The sequence below is a fragment of the Hippichthys cyanospilos genome, chromosome 2 (assembly GCF_059441005.1).
Source record: "Hippichthys cyanospilos isolate Australia breed blue-spotted pipefish chromosome 2, RoL_Hcya_1.0, whole genome shotgun sequence".
Lineage (NCBI taxonomy): Eukaryota > Metazoa > Chordata > Actinopteri > Syngnathiformes > Syngnathidae > Hippichthys > Hippichthys cyanospilos.
In genome coordinates this window covers 13,875,398-13,903,386 of record NC_142370.1, presented here as the reverse complement: position 1 = coordinate 13,903,386, position 27,989 = coordinate 13,875,398, and the positions used below count along the sequence as shown (strand labels likewise).

The following is a 27,989-nucleotide window of genomic DNA, read 5'->3' as shown; positions in this document are numbered from 1 at the left end:
CAAACTGGGGATAACATGGTCACGTCGCTGTCTTGTTTTCCCTGAGCAGGCCGGGAAAGAGCAGCGGAAACGGGGCGCCGGATGTAGGGAGGTCCGGTCCAATAAATAAGACATGAGCCTGGTTGACTGCACCGCGACGAGAGGGAGACAGCCTGCCATGATGTGAGAGTTCCAACCTGACGTGTTAGCTCGTTTTTGTAGGTGGGGAACGAGTCGCTTTTTGACAGACAATCACAGCTTCGAGTGGGAGGCGGCGCCTCGCTCGGGTGCTGGCCGCTTTGGGAGCCGCTGACTGGTCGCTGAGGTTCGGGGATCCGTCGTGCATATCGAGGGACTTTTGCGGGTCTATTTTGTCACGCGGAAGGGTATCGGACTCATCATAACAAAGGTGAGCAAACATCTTTTGTTCCTTTTTATTTTATTTTTTTAGACATTTCTTTGATTATTGAATATGCTTGATTTATATCGTAAACACATTGCAAGATAATGTTTTCTGGACTGCTGTGATGGGCTCACACTTGAAAGTAGCATCATAGGCCTGTTGATTGACATATTCATTGACAGTACGTTATTTAAAAAAAGAGGCCAAACTTGATTGCGCGTGCGTGTGGGTAAATGCGTGCGCGTGCAAAGACAGCAAGCAAGCAGTATTGTGCTTTTACTACCACATTGATCCCAGAATAACAACTGGGCGGCTCACGTTTCCTTCCTCAAAGCCTTCTTCTCATCATCATCATCATCTGTGTGAACCTGATTGTTTTGTTTATAAAGCACCTGGAATGTTTTACCACTTTCTCTCTGCGAATCCTATATTCAAACTATAAAATGAAAAGCCAAAGTTTTATTGAAATGTTGTACTATATGGTTATTGTGTCATTACATTCTAACGTAACTTAATTTGTAAACATACTGAGTGCATCGTGGTAAAAGTCATGTGTATTGTTTTCAAAAGTGTGGAGCTATACTGTATGTTGGAATATGTATTGGATGTTGTGCAGGGGCGGAGATACATGGTGGGCACCATGTCAAGTTTTCACATTGATACAGGGTTCTTAGTACCCTGCCATAAGTTATTCATATTAATTAGGGATTTTCAATACCACTTTATTTCAAAATTTTATGAGTAGGAGTACTCAGCTCTTTGAGTAGTCACAGATACAGAGTACCAAGTACTGATACCACTTTTGATTCACAAAGTGATCCCCAAAAATCAATGGGTTATCATTTTAAAGAAGGACCTAGCTTTAACTTCAATTTTCATGAAATCAATAGCAGTTTTGTATTTTTCTGATTTAGAATTATAAGTTTCTAAAAAAGAGAGCAGATGATATAAGGCCTGGTACTATCGACCCCATTGGTACTCGCCCATCACTAATATTAACTAAGTATTTGAAGAATAAATTGATTCAATACAAACTTGAAATGATTCTGTCAAAATGATAACTTTCACACCATGGTAATAATAGGGCACAGAAGTCATTGTTTACCTTCATTGTTTTGCTAAACGTTCTCAAACACTCGCAATATGATAAGCAGAACGTAATAAAAAAGTAACATTTAGAAGGGTAAAGCAGAGATTTAGGTGTCATTGTGCTTTTTTAGATATTATTTGACGGAATAAGTAATTGGTGGCAATATACAAAACGCCATTGGTGACATTGTCCTTTTGATCAGTGCAGTGAATAAAAGTAGACATAGCACATAAAGCCAAGCAACAACAAATACCATTGCATTTATTATTTAGTGAATTAAAAATATTGATTTGGCATCTAGTAGTAGAGCATTTTCTCATCCTGCTTGTCACACTATGCTGTATGTCATTGGTATGGACAGATGAACAGATTTACATTGTCATTTAAATTAATTGAGTAGTTTTGTGAACTTTCCATGAGAATTTATAGGAATTGAAGTGGGAGATTGTGGTTTTACCCTCAACATTTATACCAACTTGAGCAAAACGCAGCGCTAACAATAACAACATCGCATTAGCACTGTAAACTTGCCAACTTTAGCCACAGCTGCTTACAATGGGAGTAAGAAAGAGTTACTATAGCCCAACTGAGCATTTATTTATTTATTTTTTTTGCTTGATCGATTACAAGTTCTAAGACGTGACAAACACACCTGTCGGGTGAAAAATGCTAATTCTGCTTTGCTTCAGAATCTCAGGTGCCTGAGGTCCCTTCTTTCTCTTGTTTACTAGTCTTGCCAGTTGTTAACACACAAGGGATGGGTATTTTTTTTTCTAACGAAAATAAATCCAGTCATTTTATTTGGGTTAATGCTCAAATTATTTGCCGCAACTATGAAATGGTAAATGGAGTAGATTAACATATTGTTTTCTTTCCCATAAGGCCCTATTCAAAGCAAACCTTTAATTTTGTGCATTCCTGGTTTATTCCCGGAAAGATTCTGACTTTGAACATTTCTGGAAATTTGAAAGCCACACAATAATGCTCTTTGTATTTGTTGACGCCAATTGTAAACACACATATTGGTGAATATAATACCTTACTGCTATCCAGAATAAAAGATTACAAAATGTTATCCCCTGATTATGTTAGAAATGTACAATATTTTTCTGACGTATAGGACTTACTTTGGAGTCTAACAAGTGACCAAAATAGACCACAAATGTGTGTTTTCGGATGCTACCCCATTCCTGAATGTATTAACTTGTAGCCAGTACGTACACACACAGAGCTGTCATTTCTCGTTGGTTTGGACCATTGAGTCAGAAAGAGACCGAGTCACCTCTGACTGGCCTGCTTTGTCCTTCTCCAATCCTCTTCCAGTTCTTTGAATCAGTCGAAGCTTTACCGTGTTGGTCAAGGATAACAGAATAATGCAAATAGGTCACATAGCTAGCATATCTTCAAGGCCCAGGTCATGTCTGTTATTTCGTTTTTTTGAATTGTGACACTTTTATAATTTAGTATCAGTAATGAGGTCCTTGAACTTGATGCAGTGTTTTTAGGCTATTTTAACATTCCTTTTTTGTTAGGATACAAAGGATAAAAAGATCTCCAGACCACAAACATTTTTTTAAATAGAAAACAGAAGCATTTGTGTGTGCATGTGTGTCCACGCATGTGCATGCACACCACCAGATGCCACGCACAAGCAAAAGCTTACTCCGCAGTGAAAATATTGTTTTGCAAAAAGTGTCTGGCTGGATTTTGCACTTCAGTCTATTTTTAGTTACAAAGTCTCACCATTTATAAATAACCCACAGACTTGATGCTGGTGCCACTCACATGGTTAGACTGCTCCCACAGTTGTGCTCGCTGCATGTTTTTAAGGCACCACATTGCCGCAAGCGAAGCTCTTTGCTCCGATGTGGCTCCGATGGTCTAGAGATGTGAAAACATCCAAGGAGCTTTATGTGCACAGTATGATGAGCCTTTTTGAAATGAAATATTCAGAGCCAAGGATGCAGCTAGTTATGTTAAATCACAAATAGCATTTATGTTACCTGTAAAATTGTATAGGGTGGCCTTTGACCTTTGTCAAAAGTTACTAATGCATTATCAATCCATTTTGTACTGCACTTGTCTACATTGGGTGAGTTGGAGTTAATCATGGCTGACTGCGTTAGAGGTGGAGTACATGCTGGAGTGCTCGTCAGCCAATCAAAGGGCATATGCAAACAAGCAACCTTTCACGCTGACTTTCACACCTATGAACAATTTAGACTCTTAAACCTAACACAACTGTTTGGAATATGGGAGGAAGGCAAAGTCCCCAGGGAAAACACACACACACACACACACACACACACACACGTGTGTGTGGGAAGAACAAATAAACTCGCAGGACGGCCAAAGCTAAGATATGAACCCCAATCTTTACACAACTCAAAATAACATTAAAATGAAATAGGGCTTCTAACAAACAAATAGGGCTGCATGAATATGTCCAAAAATAATAATCAGGATTATTTTGGTCAATATTGCAATCACGATTATTAATCATGATTATTCATCATGTTTTGTAAAACATGTCTATTTTTGCCCATTTTTCAAACTAGCAGTATATAAAAAAGGCTTCAATAATATTTAAAAATAATAATAATAAACTAAAATGATAAATTGAATTATGAATAAATAATGATTGAAACAAATTCATCCAAGACATGGCAAAAACCTGGCACGCAGTGCGACACAGCTAACTCACTTGCTGAGTGCAAACCAATTAAGAAATATAGCCTACTTTCAGCCAAGCACATACTACTACTGTACAATAACTGGCCTATAACAACACCTACAAGCCTTAAAGTTTTTTGCGAGAAAAAAAAACAAAAAACTGTGCAAAAGTACCAGAATCACTCAAAGTGAGTGTAGGCTTAGCACTTAAAATGTAATTTTCGGTTATTTCAAGCCCAATTTATACCAATTTTTGCACAATTGGATTTTTCAAAATGGGTCTCATTTGACAGCTACCATTGTATACACAATATTAGGTATCAGGTGAGAAACTCGAGGCCGTTTCACTTTGGTGCTGATGGGAGACTGCTAAAAGTACTAGAATCACTCAAAGCGAGTATGGACTTAGCAGTCAAAATGCCATTTTCAGTCATTTCAAACTGAATTAATTCCGATTTTTTGGCAATCGGATTTTTCAAAATGGGTCTCCATTGACAGCTAGCATGGTACATTAGGGGTGAGAAAAGCAGAGGCTTTTGTCATGTAAACGTGAGAAAAATTGCCATCTAAAGGCTTTTTAGGTGGAATTGAAGCCTGAAATCTTGGGAGTGCGCCCATGAAGCCAACTTCAGCGTCGTCATTGCGTTTCACTATCTCCGTGCGGAAACAAGACGCATGGAATCTCGCCGGCACATGTTTTGCAGCACTTTATGCTCTTTGCGTCTTTCCCCCACAATCAGCCGATATTCTGCAATACAGTAGGTGCCAGTAAATTGAATTTACAGGCCTACAAACAACACGACTCCATAACAGAGGAAGAGAATCCTAGTAGATTCAATTGATCACAATTCTTCCAAGCTTTTTTGTTTTTATAACAGACTCCTCCTCTCTCCCCAGCATGCATGTTCGCCAAGAGTTGTTTACAATATTTAGGTCACTGTAGTCTTTTTCAGCATAATCATAAAAGTGTTTGTACTGGCGAACTTCCATAAATACAGTAATAGTTCGTCCACCATGTTGTACATGTGGGAGAAACTCCAGAAGGTACGCCTTGGAGAAAATCTGGCCCGCGAGGACTCGGAGGGGCATGGTTGACAAAATTACATCATTTGACACATGGAGCCGCGTGGAGTTCGCGGACGCGTCAAGCATAAACCAAACATGCTGCCGCCCTTCTTGCAGGATTTGCTCGCTTGGTATTTCTTAATATCAATGAAGTCTTAACATTGCGTTTATTGTTATAATATACATTTTTGATGATCACCCTCTTTTTTTTTTGCATAAATTTATATCACGCTTAGCAGCAAATTACTTTAATCTAGAAACATTGGATTTTAGACAAATTTCTCTCTATGAATGTTGGTCAATGAGACAAATTTGCTGGCTGAAGCAGCACATTTGACTCAACATAGTTTGTGATAAGTAGGTACGGCAGCCATGTCACTCACGCCAGCCTATATGGAGCATTCAAGTGCTGGTAGGTAGCGGCTCATTTATGCTAGATGCAGCTATGATGAGCCCGGGCCACCTGTAAACTTGGCAACATATACTGCATGTCAGTGTTAGCGTATTTAGGTCGTTTGTTGGTCCCTTGAATTGGTGATTTGAACTTGATTTGATTTTAGTACGACATTGTGTTCTTACTGGGAGTTGGGAACAACAATTGCAGTAGAGTGAAGAATCTGCAGCTTTGCCGAGCGTCATGATAGGATACTAGTTTGTATGCAGGCTCTTGATTTCTGCAACTATCTAATATTATCAGTCATGAAAAGCACTACTGAAAAAGATCTAATGGTCTATAAAATGGTATGTGTAAGTTATGGAAATTATGGCTGTGCCTTATTAGCATCCTGTAAACAATCGTTAAATCAAACCTGAGAGTGAACACAGACTTAACATACACAGGAACCCAAGTCAGGAACTGGCGGATGTTAACATCATTACCAGTGGTTTATTCCGATAATTTCTCCCAGTTGTATATCCCAGTGAATGAAAAAGCACAGGAGCAGAGTGCTGAAACTGGTTCACTTAATTGGATTTCAAATCAGATTAAGAGAATCATTTCACCAGTTAACCTCTTGCTTTGCTGTAAATGTGTTGACAAACAGAACATTGAGATGCCATTTCAGTGTGTGTCCAGATCCAGGTCCAAATCGATGTGGGCAGACATCAATTTCCAGTGACCTTTTTTTTTATTTTTTTTAAATACGTTTTGGTTTTTTTTTTGTTTTTTTTTTTTACAAGTAAAACCTGAAGCGATACAGCTATCTTCTTCAGACCTGAAAATGTTTTGCATTGTGAAATAAAATGGTCATCATATAGCCGGTACATCTAGAAATCTGATTTTTATTTGTTTCCAAGGTGTTGGTTCTCTGAAGCGCCTGCCCATTCGTAAAGTGTGAAATTAAACAAGTAAGAAGATCCGCCTTTCTCAGATGGTCTATACGCCGAATGACACGGAAGCACTATTGTCAAAGCCAAAAGGTAAGCAGAGCTGTATTATAGCGCACATTGGTGTTACCTAGAACCATTATCAATTGTAACTGTGATAATCGTCACATGCTGGAATACTTGAGTTGTCAACGTGGAGGGTCTTGCCTTTGCTGAGCTCTCTACTGTGCACCAATTATCAAGTGTAATTTAGAGACTTACTGATGAAGTGAAATGATGATGATGAGCATCCTCAGTCATCTTAGTAATGAAACTTGTACTTTCACTGTGTTCAGTGAGCAGCACTTCATTTGCATGAGGGTCTTTGACAAGAGGATGTTAAGTGTGCTGCCCAATCCATTCAAAATATCACAGGGATTAGAACCTACCACTTAGTGAGCGCACGTCACTTGTAATGACAGCGGCAGTCAACAGTTAGCTATTTACATGCGCTAGTTAGTTAATTGCTGGAACTCGAAAATAGGCCAAAGAAAAATGCTGGCTCTCTGTACTCAAAACTTTAGCGTCCTTGAATGTTTAAAATCTACGACCGGTCCTCGCCAAAATTCATACGCTCATTCCTACAAAAATTGCCCTGCAAAAATATAAAAATGATCATCACAATGTTTTTTATTTTATCACCTGTTCCTCATATGAGCTCACATTTAAAATCAATAAAACCTCCAGAATTGTACTGATTGTTTTTTTGAAGTGGACGAGAGTAGGAATGTGCATATACATTTTGGTGGCGATTGTTCACCAATTTAGATGACCACTGTAAGTGCTAATGGTTAAAAAAAAAAAAAAAAAAAAAAGTGCCAATTTAACCCGTGGGTGTGAATGGGTCTACTGGTCTCTATTGTAAAAATTTTCAATCACAAAAATCCCATTTTCAACCTTTACCTGTTTTTACAATCTCTAATCATTTTTAGCCTGCTAGTGTTTTTCTTTTTAATGGTTTGTCTTTGATGTATTAATATCAAAAATGCCAAATTGCGTCAAATTGAGACTGGGGCTGAAACATAATCTCACAAGAGGAATAGTCTTTTTCAGTTATATGATATGTATCTATTATACAGTACTGTATATTATCCCGTTTGTGATTTGGTTATAGACAGGAAGCAGAAAATATTGCTTTCATACAATCGTTTGCAATGGATTTGTAAACGGTAATAACTTACCATCATTTTTTGTTCATCCTCCCCACCTGTTTCCTTACAGTTCTCCCACTACCTCCTGGAGCATGTGCAAGATCCTCAGTTGTGTGGCTGTGTTATATGGGTGACTTTGGAAGTTATGAGAAAAACAAACAACAAAGACTAATTCCGACTTGCCTAATTCTACCTCCCGTCACGAGATAGAGAAAACAGAAGCATCGCAGCTGAAAAAATGCTTCACAAGAATATCCAGAAATTTTAAAGTGCCTTGGACAAAGTACATAATTTTTTATAGTCCCCGCCCCCACTCGTTAGCGCCATCAGTGTTCATTCATTTTCTTTTCCTTCTATTTCCTTCCACCTGCTCTCCATCGATAACCCCCCACCCCAATCATCTGCTCCCTTCTCTGCGGTTTCATCATCACTGCAATATTCTTCACACTCAGCAGCAGTCTCCGCTCACAGCCTGTGACGCTGTGGTAACCATGGCAACAGCCACTTCTTCCTCGCCGCCGCCATCCTCACCAGGCACCAATGGCAGCGCTCGGGAACACCTGATGGCGGTGAGGCGCCGTAACCCACATGGCCGGCCGTACACCATCGGGCCGGAAAACATACGCAGCCTGTCCGGCTCTTCTTCCCCTGCATCGTCTGCGCTGGCATCAGAAGGCCAGCCGGAAGCGGCGGGGGTGGGGCTACAGAGGGCCAATAGCGATACTGATCTTGTGACGTCAGACAGCCGCTCTTCACTAACGGCGTCCACGTACCAACTTATCCTTGGCCATGGCCACCTGGTCATTTCGTGGGACATCAAGGAGGAAGTGGACGCCACTGACTGGATTGGATTGTACCACATCGGTGAGAAAACACTAAGAACGAATAACTTAGCTGACCCAATCATCTATTCGTAGTTGAGTGACATTGGGGCTGTAATGTGTTGATGAGCCCCATTTAGACGCGCTGGTCATTTGCTTCCCGCTCCAGCCTCCCTGTTTTGAGTTTGCGTGTTCTCCCTGTGCCTGTGTGGGTTTTCTCCAGGTACTGTACTTCGTTTTCCTCCCACATTCCAAAAACATGCATGCAGCATGGAGACTATAAAGAAGGGCAAGAGTTAACTTTGGAAATGCGCCAGGGAATGAGGTCTGCCCACAGCTTGCCTTTCCCTCCGCCCCATGGCACTAGAGCCTATCGTCCCATCTGCCCTACTGTGTGTGTGTTAACCACTGTGACAGCTACACATTTTGGCTGTCAGCTACAAAGCTCTTTATTGATGGTGACCTGTCATAGCGACGTAGTGGGACTGTGTGTGCGTGTGCGAATGTGTAAAGGGGAGCTTTTTGATTGATTAGTCTGTCACAAGGAATTTGTTTTCCTATGTCAAAATGGCTGATGTTATTATCATATAAGTGTGTGTGTGTGTGTGATTTCTAATTGAAGACAAAACTGTCATTGTAGTTGTTTCTGTGTCCATCAGATGAGACCTGCGTCGCCAATGTGTGGGACTCCAAAAACCGTGGCGTGAATGGAACTCAGCGAGGCCAGATTGTGTGGAAACTGGAGGCGGGGCCTTACTTCATGGACTGTGAGTACCATGTTGAAGCAAAAAATTACGCTTTGTATACGGGGTTACTAGCATGGTGCCCATAGTGCAATTTTTTCAATCATACTTGCTTTTGCTTTGTTGACTATTACAAATAAAAGCCACAGTAAGGACTAGTGTACTTCAAAGGTCTGTAGTCCAACCTTAATTGTACCCTAAATTTGAGCAATTTTGTGATTGCATAAGTGTAATTAAACTGGTAGGCCAAGAAGTAGCATACATGTTGAAGAAGTAGTTCTCACTGTCAAAAGCCTGTAACCTCTGTACACCTCTGTATATACATCACTGTATGTACGTTACTGTATGTAACCTCTGAATATACATTTCTAAGTGGAGAGAAAGCTAACAGACATGTATCTGCCTGCTGAATGGCATTAACGATGAAATAACGCGATACACGTGTATGTATTGTCTCTCTGCAGATGAGACTAAGATCTGCTTCAAATATTATCACGGTGTGAGTGGAGCACTAAGAGCAACAACACCTTGCATCACTGTCAAGAACCCCAGAGTGACGGTACGGCAATGTCCCTTTAATATTATTAGCGTTGAGGGTGACACTGGTACTATTGCTTTGAATGCTACAATGTCCATCTGGCTTCAATCTGTCCGGAATTGGATCATGTGGCCAGCACCTGCACCACAAGGTTTCCCTGAGGCCTACTCTACTTGGGGTATGCCCTGGACATCTAATCAGGGAAGCCTCCAAAGGAAATGACAAACAGAGTTGATTGAAGGGTAAACTGAGAGTTTCCTATTTCGGAACTTTGCCCTCTTTACCACAAGGGACAGATGAGATTCTGCGCAATGTGCTTGTCCATCCACTGCCCCAGAAAACCATGGTATTTGAACTCCAATTGGGGCAGTGTTTGAAGAAAAAAAAAATCTAGAATGATAGCCTGAGGAAAAAAATATCTGACTGTCAAATTTACGCTGGCAGCGCTGCTTTTTCCCGTTCATTCATTACATGCATTTTTAATTGTGTGTTGAAACACTGTTTTATTGTTCTTTTTCTGTCCACAGGTGGGGGGTGAGGGTCAAACTGTGAGCCAGTCAGGGGTTGAACACTGTCGCAAACTGGTTAGCTTCACTCTCTCAGGTGAGAGAGGACACATTTAATCCGTGAAAAATATTACCCCATTCTTGATTTCTTTATTGTTTGCATTTGAATTACTCTCAAAGATTTCTTTTCGTCGAACCAATGATAATATCCCACTGAGAGAATCCAGTGATATATAAAATGCATTCTAATTGATGATTTCATATACCAAGGGGCAAGAAACAATACAAACCTATCTGAACAAGTATTTGATTAATGAAGCTAACAGCAAGTTGGTGGTAATAACTGAAATCAAATATTTGTGATAATTGGTGATGAGTTTTCACACTGCTGTGGAGGAATTTTGAGCCACGCTTCTTTACAGAATTGTTTCAACTGCAATATTACAGGGGTTTCTAGCACGAGCCTTCCATGAAGGTCACCACAGCTTTGTTTTATGTGCATTGTGAACGGCAGACATTCAGGCGGTGGGCCTGAAGAAGGGCATGTTTTTCAACCCGGACCCCTACTTGAAGATGTCCATCCAACCCGGGAAAAGGACCGGCCTCCCCAAATTCACCCACCATGGCCAGGAGAGACGGACCTCCATTGTCGCCAATACAATCAACCCTGTGTGGCAAGGAGAGGTTGGAAACTTGATGCACGCTCTATCGATCTGACCGGCTAATTCTGATGGCTCTCTCAATGGTCCTTCCCCGTTGTCCCGTAGAAGTACACTTTTGTGGCCCTGATGAGTGATGTGATGGAGATTGAGGTGAAAGATAAATTTGCCAAGAGCAGACCAATTATCAAGCGCTTTCTGGGTCAGCTGATCATTCCTGTGCAGAGACTTCTGGAGGGGCCCACAGCAGAGTAAGTCATTCGTATTATGTGTGCGTTGTTTAAAACAAATAAATAAATAAATAAATAATCAGACTCTTTCTGTGTCGCCAGCCAAGTCCCGATCAGCTACAGCTTGTGCCGCCGCTTCCCAACAGATCAGGTCAGCGGGCAACTGCAGTTCCGGGTGGACATCCCCTCCACTGGACATGAAGGTGTGTGCTGATTTCACACTCTTGTCATGTGACAGACACCGCCGAGATGTTTTACATCTAAATAAATGTCATCTGTATCTGAATTTTGTTTTTTTAATATTACTTTGCTTTAGTAAAAGCTATTCTTTAATCCTCTATATTAATAATTTATACTGTAATTTATACTTTAAATATACCAAAAACTATTATTTTGAAATCAATGTAAGTTTACCACATGTGTACACACATAAACAAACATGTAGCAAAGACTATCCCTAAATTGGACTAACGACCCAAGTTAAACCTAGCTCCTCCCTAATCCATAAAACTTGTCAATGTTGAAGTTTATTTGCAACTTTGCTGGCTAGTTTTGACATTTAAGAGATCAATAGGTATGCCATGGGTCACTTTTTTTTTCTTCAAATGATTTAGCTTTGTTCATCTTTCTATGCCAGTGACATTGAGTGACAAGCACTTACATAATTAAGTTGTCTATCCAGGTTTTGAGATGTTTGGTGGTACACCTCAAAATTCCTGTAAGAATTACTTAAAAACATATTTTTTCTGCCATTTTAAGCTGTGAAAAGTTACTGTTTTGTATAATTAATGTCAACACATTCATTATTTTCATAATAATAATAATAATAATTCTAATATTTTACAAACTTTTTGCCACTTACTATTGATTGAAAATGACATCAGATTTACTCAGGCCCTGCCTGACATTTGAGCACATGTTAGGTACCCTTTTCAGTTGAAAGCATGTGGCAAATTGTGTTTTTAAAGGTATTAATCGTATAGGAAATATATTAGCCATCCAAATTGATAGGCAGAAGATTTTTTATTTATTTTTTTGCTGAAAATGTCTACATAAGCAAAGTGTCCCTTTAAATGGGTGAGTTTGAGTAGTTAGTGATGGCTTCTGCAGATAAAAAGGGGTTTAGATGAGTTTGTGGTGAATACGATCTACTTAAATCACTTCTTCATGTTTTGTGGAAGTAGGAAGTCTTTTTTTCTGTAGCTGCAAACAAAACTTAAAGCAATGCAACTTCCTTGGTGGAGGTAATGGAACTAACAGGTCAGTGTTCTTCTCCAGATGCAACAGGAACCATTTTGGGCAGCACTGTGAACAGTGACCCCGGGAGTCCCTCTGACGAGGAAGACCTCCCGCACCCTTCCTCATCGTCTCGCCTTGCATGTGGCGCTTCCCTCACAGGCTCGGACGAAAGCCCCCTGTTAGTCAACGGAGCTTGTTACTATGGTAACAGCAGTGCATGGCAGGATGACGCGATTCTGACGGCTGCCGGCGGCCACACCCACAGACAAGTGTCCCTCAATGACTACTTGGACGCTATTGACTCCTCGGGAAGCCCCGCGGAGCGACCTTCTGCGGGGCAGTCGCCACGACTCCGTTCCAGCTTTCCGACAGACACGCGACTCAACGCGATGCTTCACATCGACTCGGATGAGGATGATGAGAGCGTGGGACAGCGCGGTACCCAGCAGGATACAAGATCGCAAAGAACTGCAGATGCAGACATTTCAGGCGAGGGCTCCAAATGTGAGCGCACCGGGCCAGAAGCAGAGTCTCCTGTCACTGAGTCTGCTCAGGCCAAAGCTTCAGGTAGTGCAGCAAAGATTGAAATGAAGCAGGACATGCCGATGATCGCCGGTGCAGATGCTACTGGTGTATCACCAAGTGTGAGTGGAGAAGTGGAAGCCAGTAGTTCTCTTCAAGTTTCACTACTAGACTCTGCAAGCAATTGCACATGTGGCGAGCAAATGGTGAACCCCAACCAGGATGCGGGCTGCAGTACTTCATATAGCTGCGGCCCACTTTCACCCATTCCGGTAAGATGCAGTAGTTGATTTAGATACAGATTCAGATATTCAGATTTAGATACATTTGTTGGTTTGGATGGACAAGGGCGGAGTAATCATTCTAGGTACCAAAATGTCACTGGCACAGTGGATTTCTTTTTTCACCTGTGAACTTGTTGCCAGCCAATTGCAGGGAAGAGACGAACAACCAATCACGCCTAAAGCCAATTTAGTATGTCCAATACACCTGCCACGCATGTTTTTGGAGTGTGGGAGGAAGCCGGAGTGCCCGCAGAGAGCCCAGGAGAACATGCACACTGGAAGGCCAGAGCGAGGCGGATTTGAACTCTGGTCGCTGAACTGTGAGGCGGACATGCTAACCACTGCCCCACCGACCTGCCCATTTATGTGTTATATTTGAAAATATGTTCAAAAAAACGTCTTTAAATTAAATCAAGCGAAAACAGCTATAGCTTTATTTTTCGATGACCCCGTCATGTCTTCCAGTTTGTCCTTTACTCAAGAAACTCCATTGGCTGACACGTTTCAGTTAAAAATATCCACACATTTTCTGGGCAGGCCAAATTTCTGAGATGTCAACATGTCAGAATTTAGTGTTGTGTCTCAAACGCCCAAAAAGTTGACTTAACCAGCACACAGAGGTTTTTGGGCCAGAAAAGTTCTGCGGGCAACAAATAGGTTATGTAAGAAAGCAGTCGATTGCTATCTTTTGACTTTTGTTTGCCGTGTTGTATTATATAGAAGCCTTTTTTTAATTCCACAACGCTTGTCCCAAAACACAAAACCTCTGTCATTCTTCTCAGCAAGTGTCTTGTAAATGAAACGCAACTGAAGTGATTTTCCACCACTATGAAAAATGTACGAGCTGTTGCCTCACCTTTGATCAAGCATAAAAAAAGGCTATTGCAATCATCAAGTCTTTGGAGTACCCTTCTTTGATACCATCAAGCTTCTTCTGCTTTTTGTCCCAGGAGGTGGAGATGAGGACGGAAGTGGCTCCTAGGGCAGAGGAGGAAGGGGCGGAGTTATCAAGCAGCAACAGCTTGACAACGACTGTCATGACAACCGGGAGTGATATTGGAACCTCTGAAGCAGGTAGGTGGTAATTAATAGATCACTTAGATTTACCTCTGAATAACACTTATGTTTTTCATTGTAAAAATATTATGTCATTCAAACATCAACTAAAAATAATTAGCTAAATGGCTGATATTTGCAGAATATAACATCTGGGTGGGGGAGCAGTTGAAGCAAGCTTTGAAAAAATCTAGGCAAAAAATAACCTTTCAAAGGAAATGTTCAAACAATGTTAATAAATCTGAATTTAAAGATTTTGTACTTGTTTTCCACAACAAAAAAGTCATTTAACAGCATATTTATAGTGAAAGTACTGTTTTTTTCTGAGTAACTTTGAATAAAATTTCATTTTTTTTGTTTTGTTTTGTTTTTTGTTTTGAGGTTTTTATCGTTAAGTAACCGAAAAACATGTGTGAAATGCAGTACATATTTAAACATATTTTAACAATGAATTAATGTACAGTATCATTATATATTTATCATTATTCTGTAAAATAATGGACATATATTATATCGTGTCATATTTTTACATTTACGGTGATTTCATGTTATTTTACACTTGAAATGTAAAATGACTGTCTTCTTGTAAATCCTTGTCATTTTAAAAATACATAAAAAACTGTCAAATATACAGTAAATGTCTTGTCATTTTACCATTTTTTTTCACAGCGTAGCCTAAGACACCATGTCAATCGCTCTTTGTCTGCTGCAGGGGCGTACGGCCCTGAAATGCAGGGAGTTGAAGAGGAGGATGAGCGAGGGGAGGTGTGGAAGAGACGTTCTCTGCGGGCCGTCGCAGAAGTTGCAGCTCACAACCAAGCGGCATGCAGAGCCAGAGAGGGTTTGAGCACGACATCAGAGCGAGAACCTGGTGAGTTGACTTTGAAAACAACGATAAAGAATGATAACATTGAAGGAAAAAAAATCATTATTGAATCAAAGCTCTTCAAGTTTTATCCACTAAGTACGACTTGAAAATATACTTCCCCAAACACCATCATAATGACCAACATTAAAATTCAGTAGTTGCGAAGGTCAACCAAAAAAAAAAACCTGAGGTTTTAGTCTTAAAAAGTTCAAAGTTATTGTAAGCCACCATAATTAATTAATTCAATTAGGCGTCCGAAAACATTTTTTTCTGATATGACACCAGTCTTGAAGTGTCTATGCTATCAGGAATGATACATGCTTTTATTTTCTTTCGTATGAAATGTCTGAGCAAGTCTCAGACATTTCATCAAGTGATACTATTCCAACAAGGAACAGCCAAGAAGGGTAGATATGAAAAATATGACCAGACGGAGTCTTAAACTGATTACTTTTACAGTATATCAGTGGAGAGTTAACCAAGCCAGTGTCAAGAATTTAATTTAAAAAAATAAGATAATTTAATCTCCCAAAAATGTAAAAAAAAATCTTTCACATTAAAAAAAATATAAAGCCAAATGAATATTTGAAATCATGCAAGTATATTGTACTCAAAGTTAAATATAACTAAACTGTACTTGACAAATGAATTGCTGGAGATTAAACCTGCATTATAAAAAACAATTTAAGACACTGTGATATAAATTGAACATTCAATTTACGGTTTCATTCTCATACCAATTTGAGTATCTCTAACCGAAAGGCTGTGGAAAGACAGCGCTTTCACTGTTTTGAAAGCCAACTGTCGGAAAATCTCTCATTATATAATTGTACATCATTGTAAGAATGAAGTATGGTATAAAACGGCTGGAGCCATGTTACCTATATCTGTCCAATATTGTTTATGTAAATAAACAAGTAACGTGCGTTTTTTGTGTTCATGCTTCCACAGCTCAGGTCAATGGCCATGTTTCTGTTCACACCATACCATCCGTACGCCATGACATCAGTCGCTACCAGAGAGTGGATGAGCCCCTCCCACCGAGTGAGTTTTCTTCATTTTTTGGGTTTTTTTTGGCATTTGTTGGGTTGAAAAAAATACTTTGGAAGTTCCAATGTCTAATACAGGTGGTTGCAGGATGTTGCATGCACTCCAACTTGTTTGGATTCAGAAAAAAATGCCCTAATTGGAAAGAATGAAAATACTGTAGCTAGCAATGCAGTTTAATAGGCAAAATAATTCAATACTCTTTCTCTTGGTCTGCCATTCTCATGTGAGGTTTTAACTGGGCTACTCCAGGTATCGGCGAATATAATTTAAAGCTTTTTTTTAAACCGTAACAGGAACCATACATTTTTTATTTCAAATTCAGAGCAAATTAATTGGAACGAGAAGCAGCTTATTGCTTGTGTTATAGTGGCTCCTTTACAAAATGCTGCACGTCTTTATTTTGTTAAATTTTATATGGATGTGCATGATCATTACTGATGCAATAATCTGGCAGAAAAAAAATGGGTGGTGTGCTGGTAGATTTTTCGTACATATTGTGATGGCACGATAAGGTTAATGATACGGCAACATTTAAAGTTACTGGAAATTATTTCACTATTAAGCCTTCTGTCAGAAAACAGAAGAAAACTGCAAAACATATTGAAAGAATCCAACATTCGGCCATATGCATTCACGCTTTTAAAGAAGGTCAAGTAAAGTTCATTTATAGTACATTTTATTCATCGGGAAACCTTACCAGGAACGCAATATCCTCACTGTTTTACAACTTGTGCACTGAATGTATTTGATTATTCGAACGTATCACAAGATGTACCAATAGGCACCAGCAAGCCTAGTCAGGATAAGCGGCTCTAGAAAATGGACGGACGGACAAACGGATCAAAGCACAGCACAGTTTCCACAAGGCCCGTGTTTGCATTTTAGACTGGGAGGCACGCATTGATAGCCACGGGAGGATCTTTTATGTGGACCACGTAAACAGAACCACCACCTGGCAACGTCCTACTGCCCCGGCTGCCCAGCAAACACTCCAGAGGTCCAGCTCCATCCAGCAAATGGAGCAACTGAACCGCAGGTGCAGACCGATGATCATCACCCAACTTGTAGCATTTCTCGTGCTGGACTGTAACCACGGCGATGAACTCACTCACTCACCTACAGGTATCAGAGCATCCGAAGGACGATAACAAATGACAGTAGAGCAGAGGAGGCGCAAGCCAGTGAGCAGTCAGCAGATGAGACCGATCTGCACTCCGCCTTTTCAGGTTGGCATGGGGATGCGTGCTCAGTAAAAATACAAGATCGCAAAAACAAAACAATGCAGGATACAGTATGACAATGTTCGTTATGTGGACCTTGTGTGGCTTTTTACTTTTGCAGAGCTGCGTCGAGACAGCAGTGCAGGCCAGTCCAGCTCCAGATCCCGCCTCTACCTCCTACTCCAATCTCCCAGTGCCAGGTTCCTCACCAGCCCTGACTTCTTCACTGTGCTGCATTCTAACCCTGTACGTCCAAAACTTGTTTTTTTAAACTAATTTCTCAAAAGAGAACTCAACTCACACTGAGATATAATAACATTATATGTGCTCAAGGCTCAGGTAATGACCAATGGCTAAATTCAGCTCACTTGTTTCCTGAGTTTGGTCATGTGATGTTTGCAAGCTGAGCCTCTGATTGGTTGCTGCCTGAGCCTGAGCAAGTGGCGTATTTAAAGATGCTGTATTACCGTATGCAAAAAAAGGGTGTGAATTTGCCTTTGCTTTTTGATTTTGCTCCTTTTTTTATCTTGTTTTGTAAAAAAAAAGAAGAAAAAGAAAGGAAAATATTAAAAATTTATATTTTTTGACTGCTCCGACATAAAAGTAAGGGAAAACAAAAACGCGAGGTACAAACCTACAATCAAAAAAGTTAGGCCATAAATGAAAATCGGCCATAGAGTCAAGTTGCAATAACCAAATCGGAATGCAGTGAGGCCATCAGAGATGGCAAAACTACCTACACTCTTAAGTAGAGCTATAGATGACTGGCCTCCAACCAAATGCCATTTCGTCTGACTTAGTGTATCTTTCCCTTTCGGGCAGAGTGCCTATCGCATGTTCACCACCAACACGTGCTTGAAACACATGATCAGTAAGGTGCGGCGGGACACGCACCACTTTGAGCGCTACCAGCATAACAGGGACCTGGTGGCCTTCCTCAACATGTTTGCCAACAAACAGCTGGAATTGCCTCGAGGATGGGAGATGAAGCACGACCACACTGGCAAGGTGGGCCGTCGCCATCGTCAGTATCGCATTACTCGCCTGCAAATAAGCTGAGCAAAACTATGTTGTGTCGCAGCCTTTTTTCGTGGACCACAATAGCCGCGCCACCACCTTCATCGACCCGCGGCTGCCTCTGCAGAGCTGTCGACCGCCGAGCCTCTTGACTCATCGCCAACACCTGACGCGCCAACGCAGCCATAGCGCTGGCGAAGTCAGCCCACGACGCCTGGTAAGTCCCGCGAGCGCTCGCCCCAAGACTCGCATTTTTACGTTGGCGTTACCCACTTTTAGTTTTAAGAATGAAATGTAACATTCGGCGTAAAGCACAAATTTCATCGAAATAAACACAACCTAAAGAAAGGATCATTTATTTATTTAAGTCTTCAGTTAACTTTATATGAGATATTCTTGATTCTGGAAACACCCTGCATCCTTTGTTTTTGTTTTTTTTTTTGTTTGAAGAAAGACATCGTTAGTTACTTCAGTTAATTCACTTACGAAAGACTTTTGACATGGATGGTGTTTGACACAGTCCTGAGAACCGTGTGTGTATGTACCACATTTGTACAGGTTTGTTTTGAAACATGCGCCTGTTGGATTTTTGAAGACCACGGTCGGGTCAAAATGCGAGTACTGTATGTGTTAGTTATTGTTAGAACAACAAAGCAACGGTGGCTGTTTTAAAGAGCTCCATTATTGGATTTGAGTTGAGTAAACCCAAATTGAAAGCATCCCACCCTGCAGTTGAGCGAAGAATCCCGTCACGCCGGGCCAGCCGTCTTGCCGAGACCCTCAAGCACTTTCTCGTCCGCCAGCAGGGGCCAAAGTCCAGATGTCGTGCCAGTGGGTCAGTATACACTGGTGACACATTTGAAATTGAATTCCGTGTGCTTCTATTGACATTTTTGGTGCATTTTTGTTTTAATCTAGCATACAATGACAAGATTGTGGCATTTCTTCGGCAACCCAACATCTTTGAGATTTTACAAGAGAGGCAACCGGATTTCCACCGGAACCATTCACTCAGGTAAAGCTACAGTGTGTGGATCTTTATTCATGCAGAGCATTTCATGTTGCCATGACAACAGGGAGAAGGTCCAGCTGATCCGCACAGATGGGGCATCGGGATTGGCGAGGCTGTCGGGAGACGCCGACCTCGTCATTTTGCTAAGGTGTAACCTTCTTTCGTGCAATCTGTGTCCGTCTGCTTGTCGGCTCAGTGTTTTTGCTCTCCTCCGCAGTCTGTTTGAGGATGAAGTCATGTCCTATGTGCCTCCTCATGCCTTACTGCACCCCAGCTACTGCCAGTCACCTCGGGGCTCTCCTGTATCCTCGCCGCAAAATTCACCCGGTAATGTCATTTTACGTTTGAAAAAAAAATAACGTCTTTGTGTATATAGAGTGGCTTGCGCAAATAACTCATGTGACACATACAGTATTAGTAACATTGGCAGTCTGCTCAGTCTGGATTTTACATCCACCCATCCATTCATATGTTCGTTCATTCGTTTATTCATTTGTTCATTCGGTCAGTAAGTCAGTCCTTGTGTTAGCCGCCAATCCTCACGAGGGTTGCGGGCATGCTGGATTCTCTCAAAGCGGTCTTTAGAAAGTAAGCCGTTGGGCACAAATAATTTTAAATTGTGGTAATAGATAAAACACCCCAAAACGCTGTAAAAGATTGAACTTTTTTGTGTTTGCATCTGTGTTAATTTTAACACTTAATAATTGTTGCTTGCCTCTCAGAGCGCACTTTCCCGGCTGTTTCAACTTGTACTTATTTATAGTTGATGGTGCAGCATCAAATGTCAATTTCGAGGTCAATCGAAGCAGCGGTTTAGGAGCTCCTCCCCAACAAATGCTGTATTATAGATGTCGAGTCCTCTAGAGCCAGCACCCTGCATCTTTTCTGTTTTTCACTCCCTAGAACACCTGATTAAAAGGATTCATTTACTAGCAAGCTCTGCAGGAGGACGAAAACGAACCTAATCATTCCAATCGGATGCGTTTGAGAGAGATGGTTAGAAAACATGAAGGATAGTGGCCCTCGAGGACTGGAGTTCGATACCTGTGCCTTATATCTCAAGAAATATTGGGTCAGTTTTCACTAAAGTGGTATCGGCTTTTATGTTTGCTCACTGGACCCCCAAGAGCCAGAAAATGGCCACCGGATCAAACTGCACAGCTTACTGTAAAATAAAGGCCATCAACATAGTACACGGTGGACAGTGTATTTATCTACAAAAATTAGATCCAGTATGTGACCGCACTAAACACTTGAAATTAGTCTCTTAAGCAAATGTGCAAATTTCCTCAAACAAGTCAACGTTCCATGGTTCGGGAAACAATATGGAATCTCGGTTTACCATTTAACATCCCATTGCACAAGCCACTTGTTCCTGCAGTCAAATTGTTTCATCATGTCAGAATCAAAATGAGGCAGTGTCAAAAAAAACAAGTCCACAAAATCACAAAGATGCCAAAATGCTTCTTTTTTGTCTCCTAGGTACCCAGAGAGCAAATGCCAGAGCTCCAGCACCCTATAAGAGAGACTTTGAGGCCAAACTGCGCAACTTCTACAGAAAGTTGGAAAGCAAAGGCTACGGCCAAGGGCCGGGAAAACTCAAGTAGGCGGTGCCAGTGATTGAGGAAATGAGAGAGCGCTTGGTCACCATTGACAAGATTTGTACGTATGTGGCAGGTTGATCATCCGCCGCGATCACCTGTTGGAAGACGCCTTCAATCAAATCACATGCTACTCCCGCAAAGATCTGCAGCGCAGCAAGCTGTACGTCAGCTTTGTGGGCGAGGAGGGGTGAGTAGGTCGTGGCCTCGCAAACACACTGTAACAAATTTGCGTATCTTTTGTGTGTGCATCATTTGGTTATTTCATTTATTTGTACATTACATGAGTGGAGGGAGCGTTCACTGCTGAAAGTAAAATGTAATTCCGTTTTATGGTCAGCAGAGGGCACTGCGCCTTTAATTTATTCCACTGGAGGGCAGTAAACCATTGAAAGCCTATTTTTGAAATACATTTTTTTATAATAAAAATGATGTACTCTGGTAAAAAAATATAAACAAGTATTGATTTTGAGTCGAGCCATTCTACCCCAATTTGTGTGATCACGTATGATAAATAGGAAATTCAGTAACAGTTTTCATGGGTTTCAGTCGATCAAAAATGGCCAGGATAGAGGCAAAAAGTACTATTAAATGCAAAAATATGATATTGTTGTTATATTTCAAAAGCTGAAGTTGAATATTACAAAATCATGCCAACATGTTTCATCACATTTGCATGAATACGGCTAAAATTAAGAAGAAAAATGTAGAGGACACAAAAAACATGCATAAAACCCAGAGGGTTGATCCGACACCCAAAAAGATAAGAAAAAAGTGAAAAGCTTAAGCTTGATAGAATAACTGGCCATAGGACTGAATTTTAAAACATTTTAAAATTGTTCATGGGAAAATGTGTCAATAGTCAATATGGTGTTTGTTTGTTGTTTTTTTTGGGTGCCTCGTTGAAGTATAAAAAATCAGGGTTTGTTAGATTTAGAGGAGTTTCAAATTGCAAGAAACAAATGATACATAAATTAAACAAAAAAAATGCTTGAAAGCAGTTGGAGGGCTTGAAGATGTTTTTTTTTTTTTTTTTTTTTTTCAGATTGGACTATAGTGGACCTTCCAGAGAATTCTTCTTCCTGGTCTCAAGAGAACTGTTCAACCCTTATTATGGTCTTTTTGAATATTCGGCCAATGACACATACACAGTCCAGATCAGCCCCATGTCAGCCTTTGTGGATAATCACCATGAGTGGTAAGTGTTGAATTTGCATTTAATCTCACTTTATGCTTTTCAACTTTGACCATTTAGTTTAAAATGTCTATTTACATTTTATGTGCAATATCATTGAACCTACTATTTTATGCGGAACTAAGGCTCATTGATTTGGTTAACATAATCTAATATAGAACGCAACCCAGAAATTGATTTCACACTGACATACGAAGGAGCGTTTCAACTCTGTTATACAAAGCTATCTTAAATCGAAGGACGTTTGACATATCCTCTGTGGAAGTTTTGCGGATCTTCAATGGTGACGTCTGAATCAAGCTAAAGTATTCCTTGGGCTGTATACCTTTAGGTTTCGTTTCAGCGGCCGCATCCTGGGCTTGGCTCTGATCCATCAGTACCTTCTGGATGCCTTCTTCACCCGACCCTTCTATAAAGGATTGCTGCGCATGTATGTACACGGCAGTGGAAATCACGCACACTTTCATCCTACCATTCCTGCAGCAAGTTTTGATGTTCTGTTGCTTGTAGCCCTTGCGATCTGAGCGACCTGGAGTATCTGGATGAGGAGTTTCACCAGTCACTTCAGTGGATGAAGGACAATGACATTGAGGACATGCTCGACCTCACCTTCACTGTCAACGAAGAAGTGTTTGGGCAGGTTAGAATCGAAGTTTGCATTTAGAAAAAATTTGTAAAACAACAATGCTCATTGATGCTAATGCTTAGCCCATTAATAGTGTATTCTAATATGTGTTAGCGCTAAGCTAGCAGTGTCAAAGTTGCTTGGTTGTGGGGCTGTCACTATTTAATCTTTAAAATGAATCATCCCATCGATACATCAAATAATTTAAAAAATTGTCTTGTGTTTCTTTATTTTTTTATTTTATTTTTGAAGTGAGTATATACATACTGATTGTTTATTTCTTCTACGCGTATGCATTATTAGACACCAACAAAATACTGTATGTTTACTCAAAACGATTAGCTATCACGATTAGCATTAGCATGCTAGAGATTACCATTTAAGATCAACAACCACTACTATTTAGTTTATACCTAAATAATGTACTAGATGTACATTAAACATGTAGTTACTTCAACAATATTCCATGAGTAAAACTTAGAGTGGAGCTGCCAGTTAGCTAAAAGGTCAATCCCTCCCTGTTAATTATCTTCTTCTTCTTTTTCTTCCACATGCTATAATTGAATATATATATATATATATATATATATATATATATATATATATATATATATATATATATATATATATATATATATATATATATATATTTGACATTCTCTTTTTAATTGGAAACAATCCCAAAAAAGTTATATCTGTTTTTTATTTTTGTTTTTTTTTTACCTATCCCTGGTGGCCACCATTGCAACACTGCGTGCATCTGCAAAGAAGGGTCCCTGTAGAAAACAATAGCTAAAACATGGCTCCAGACATAAATAATAGTATCCCAATCTCTCATAAGGTTTTTTTTTTTTTCTAGTGGTAACACCAACGATTGCAATCTCATGATCAGAATGTGTATGTACGTTTTAAACGATGCTGAAAGAAGGCTGCCGGGATGTGTCGCGCGACTGCAGATAACCGAGCGTGAGCTGAAGGCAGGCGGAGCCAACATACCTGTGACGGAGAAGAACAAGAAGGAGTACATCGAACGGATGGTCAAGTGGAGAATTGAGCGCGGTGTCGTACAGCAGACTGAAAGCTTGGTCCGAGGTTTTTACGAGGTATGACTATTTGAATAAAACCGTCATGTCCTCAGGAACAACTAAGGCCCGTTGTGCATGTTTTCGAACGGGTAGGTGGTGGACGCACGGTCTGTGTCGGTTTTTGATGCCAGGGAGCTGGAACTGGTGATGGCGGGCACAGCAGAGATAGACTTGACGGATTGGAGGAATAACACGGAATATAGAGGAGGTGGGCGTGACCAGGAATACACACGCACACAAATACATACGTGTGTGTATGTAGATACTGTAAATATACACAGTGGGCCCCCGGTTTACGACGTCCCTGCCTTACGTTTTTTTCACCTTACGACGTGGACCGCGACGTTTTTTGTCCCCTCTATACGCCATTTCTTTCACCTTACGACACATCCAACATGGAGGTCAGTGTGTGTGCCTGACCGCCATGTTGGATATGTCCGCGCTCACACATTTATACACGCGTCACTGCTTACGTCACGACAATGCTGGTCTGCTATTGTTCAGTGTCACTATTCAAAATGGCGGTATTTTAAATCGTTGTTCTCGTGTGAGAGCTTAAAATAAAATCGTCTTTATAGTGCATTTTAGTGCTTAAATCAAACTTTAATTGGTTAGCCATGGGTCCCAAGATTGCTCGTGATGTCAAAGAGAGAAGTAAGAAGATGATTTATATGGAAAGGAAGCTGGAGATAATCAAGGATAATGAAGAAGACGAAGCTAGCCTAGCCTAGCCTAGGCTACTCTCACTAGGGCCATAACAAGCACGTCACTCAAAGGTAAATAAATCCTTGGTGTAGTTTTTTTATTTCTATTTATGATGTTATTTAATTGTATACATGTATATTTTATATATGTAGCGCTTACGATACTATTTTGATACCAATGTTTGATATGTATATACAATTTTATACAAAGTTTTTACCTGGGGTTTTACACGCGTTAGCTATTTAACATAGGTTTGGATTGCCCGCCATAAGGCGAATTCGCGTTACGATCCCAGCCGCGGAACGGATTAATGTCATAAACCGGGTGCCCACTGTATATGTATGTATATGGTGAAGTTTTGTTGAGTCCACAGGAACTGTTATGTTGCTGCAAGAGCTAAGAACTGTCCTATTTTAATTTTGTTTTTAACAACAATGATGGACAACAAACAAACAAACAGGCATTTAGATACATCTGAATACGTTTGTCATTGTTAAAAAATGACTAGCTGCACTTTTAACCTATATTGTTGAATGGCATTTAGGTTACCATGACAACCACATAGTTATTCGCTGGTTCTGGGCCGCAGTCGAGAGATTCAACAACGAGCAAAGACTTCGGCTCCTGCAGGTAAGAATGAAGGTGCTCAGAGCTTCACTATGAAAGGTGACTTGCGCTAAATGCTGCGCTGCTTGTTGTTGGTTGTGTTTTTTTCTTTAAAGTTTGTGACTGGGACATCCAGTATTCCCTATGAGGGCTTTGCGTCACTGAGAGGCAGCAATGGACCTCGACGATTCTGTGTGGAAAAATGGGGCAAGGTGACTTCTCTGCCCAGGTATAAATGAGCGTATTGTTCCTATCGGGCTTTTCAGAAGTGGGACACGCCAACATGAATCTGATCAGAAGTTGCACGGCTATGTTTTAAGCTAATGTCCAAAATGCAATGCCTTCAATAAATTTAAGTCATTTAACAATACATTTGACAATTTCATAAATTTGCGATCCAAAGAGCAGAAAATTTGAAAAAGTCGGAAGTGATTTGAGTTTTAATAGCTTGAAAAAAAAAAAAACTTTTCTTTGGGGTCGTAGGGTTGTCCCCATGACAAAAGTAGCATTTATACCAAGCAACGGCGCTAGTGTGAAGCCATTCTGAACAATCCGACTTTTAGTATTAGAATCGCAACAAGGATTTTTGTTTATATCACAAGGGATTGAACTCAAGCTGTCATCGTTGGTTCGATCGTGTAATGATGCAGATGTAAAGTAACGATGTGGTTGTAGAGATCCCGAAACATCCCCGATGCGCTTCTCTGTTTTGTGTGCTGCAGAAGCTGATTACAAGTGGCTAAAAAACATACAATCGCTTTATTTTACATGGACATTAAAAACGAATCAGCAAAAATAAAACACTTTACTATGAATGCTGCTTTTTCTCTAACAAAATCTATAGTGTTTGGCCATGATTTTTTTCTTTAGAAAAAAAATCCTTGGCATAGCCATTTGTCCCGCCTCACCCTATACTGTAGATGTTTTGTTTAGTTCTTTTCTCGGGAGGTTGTTTTATTTCTTCAAAAGCCTTATTGTACACCCTCATTTATTTCTTAAAAACTGATGATTATGATTGTTTTCTAACTCCTTACTATGCATGTCCCATGCATCTAAAAAGCACGTGAGGGCTAATCTCACTATTGTCTGTGGTCGACAGAGCTCACACGTGTTTCAATCGCCTGGACCTTCCTCCCTACCCGTCGTTCTCTGTGCTGTATGAGAAGATGCAGACCGCTGTGGAGGAAACCAGCACCTTTGGACTGGAGTGAGACCACTTCTAGAGTCCAGACACATGAAAGAATCTTCCCCGCCCCACGTCAAGTTGTACCTGAGGCTTCATTCCAAAAGCAGTGTGCATCAGCTGACGGCCGGGCCTTGAAAGTAGGGAAGCCTTCACTGTTTGTTTTTGGCCACAACAGCCAAACAAACACGCAATGATGAACCACAGCGCCTTGCGGAGTACAATCAGCGAGTGTGAGTGGACCGTGGACCTAGCGGAGCGAAAGCACCCAAAACGCTGCGACATCTTCCAAGTCATTTGGACGGCAAAACTTTTCAAATGCGCAAGCAGAATCTATTATTTTTAGAGGTCGTCACTGCGATCGGTCCTCTAGTGCTGATGAGGCTCATGGCCTCACGCCACATGCTCTTATTTGAATGAAGTGATTTTTAACCGCCTCAAATATTTGTATAGAGTATGTTGTGAATCTCAGTTCAATCAAATGTCAACTCACGTTTGAATTGGCAGCTGAAGTTTTTCGGTCCATCCAGGACGACTGAAATTTCAAGCGGTTATCATTTTTGCGTTGTGTATTTGTTGCCATCATCAGTATTAGGTCATTGCGATGGCCCATGAGCAATTTAGATTGTCTTCATTCATCCATCCGCCGCTTATCCTCACAAGGGTTGCAGGCTTGCTGGTGCCTAACCCGGCTGACTTCAGGCAGTAGGCGGGAAACGCCCTGAACTGGTTGCCAGCCAATCGCAGAGCACACAAAGACAAACAAAGACAAAGACAATTCTCAACGCAACCAATCACACCTAAGGACAATTTAGTATGTCCAATACACCTGCCGTGCATGTTTTTGGAGTGTGGGAGGAAAGCAGAGAACCCACGGAGGCTCGGGAAGAACATGCAAACCCCGCCCAGGAAGGCGGATTTGAACTCGGGTCCCTGAACTGTGAGCCGGACGTGCTAACCGCTAACGGCTGCTCCACCGAGCCGCCCCTAGATTGTCTTCACTAAGTCATCATTTCAGCTGACGTTCTTATTTTTGTTGTTTTGAAAACAGCTGAGAAATTTCACTACCATAATTATGTACACAAACATCAGGTCACATTTTACGATTGCCACTAATCTTCACCAAACGCCAGTGTTTTTCCCTCAAAACACTTACCGGTAATCTAACACTTGGCACGGTTGTTATGAGCATCCCTTTTGTTCCCACAGAGAAGACACTGCCTTCCCCGTCCCAAGTTTTGGGCACAACCTGAAGCAACCCTGTCTTTGTTGACATCCGACCTCAATTTTGCATATGAATGTTGGCAAGACTGTCCGAAAATAAAGTTCCATCTCTGGCTATGCAAAATATTTCAAGCGTGTAAACGTCCATGGGTAAAATGGTCATTTTTAGCTTCACTCATTTGACCACCGCAAAGGTCTCGTACTTTAACCCTTGTGCAGTATTTGGACCATCTTGATAACTTCTGGTCGTGCCATGTTGAACATTTGACATGTC

General features: G+C 40.8%; 1 protein-coding gene across 3 annotated transcripts; it reads left to right on the top strand.

Moving 5' to 3' along the window:
- The first annotated feature begins 3 nt into the window (after nt 1-3).
- hecw2b (HECT, C2 and WW domain containing E3 ubiquitin protein ligase 2b) lies at nt 4-27,841 on the top strand. 3 transcript variants are annotated; one of them, XM_088403612.1, is made up of 33 exons: nt 4-388; nt 6,507-6,629; nt 7,797-8,009; nt 8,182-8,590; nt 9,207-9,314; nt 9,755-9,849; nt 10,356-10,431; nt 10,849-11,018; nt 11,102-11,244; nt 11,326-11,426; nt 12,502-13,256; nt 14,219-14,342; nt 15,037-15,195; nt 16,144-16,236; nt 17,128-17,278; nt 17,365-17,468; nt 17,584-17,708; nt 18,285-18,470; nt 18,544-18,696; nt 19,212-19,314; nt 19,398-19,494; nt 19,556-19,639; nt 19,709-19,818; nt 20,974-21,094; nt 21,169-21,282; nt 22,138-22,290; nt 22,619-22,717; nt 22,798-22,927; nt 23,869-24,015; nt 24,091-24,205; nt 25,247-25,332; nt 25,425-25,537; nt 26,408-27,841. In XM_088403612.1, the coding sequence occupies exons 4-33, from the start codon at nt 8,218-8,220 to the stop codon at nt 26,517-26,519; spliced, it is 4,500 nt and encodes a 1,499-aa protein (XP_088259738.1). In that variant the 5' UTR covers nt 4-388; nt 6,507-6,629; nt 7,797-8,009; nt 8,182-8,217; the 3' UTR covers nt 26,520-27,841. The 3 variants fall into 3 exon arrangements, with proteins under 3 accessions (XP_088259738.1, XP_088259731.1, XP_088259745.1); XM_088403605.1 differs by having other exon boundaries at nt 7,797-8,590; XM_088403619.1 differs by lacking the exons at nt 4-388; nt 6,507-6,629; nt 7,797-8,009 and having other exon boundaries at nt 8,404-8,590; nt 9,188-9,314.
- Nucleotides 27,842-27,989: the final 148 nt, after the last annotated feature.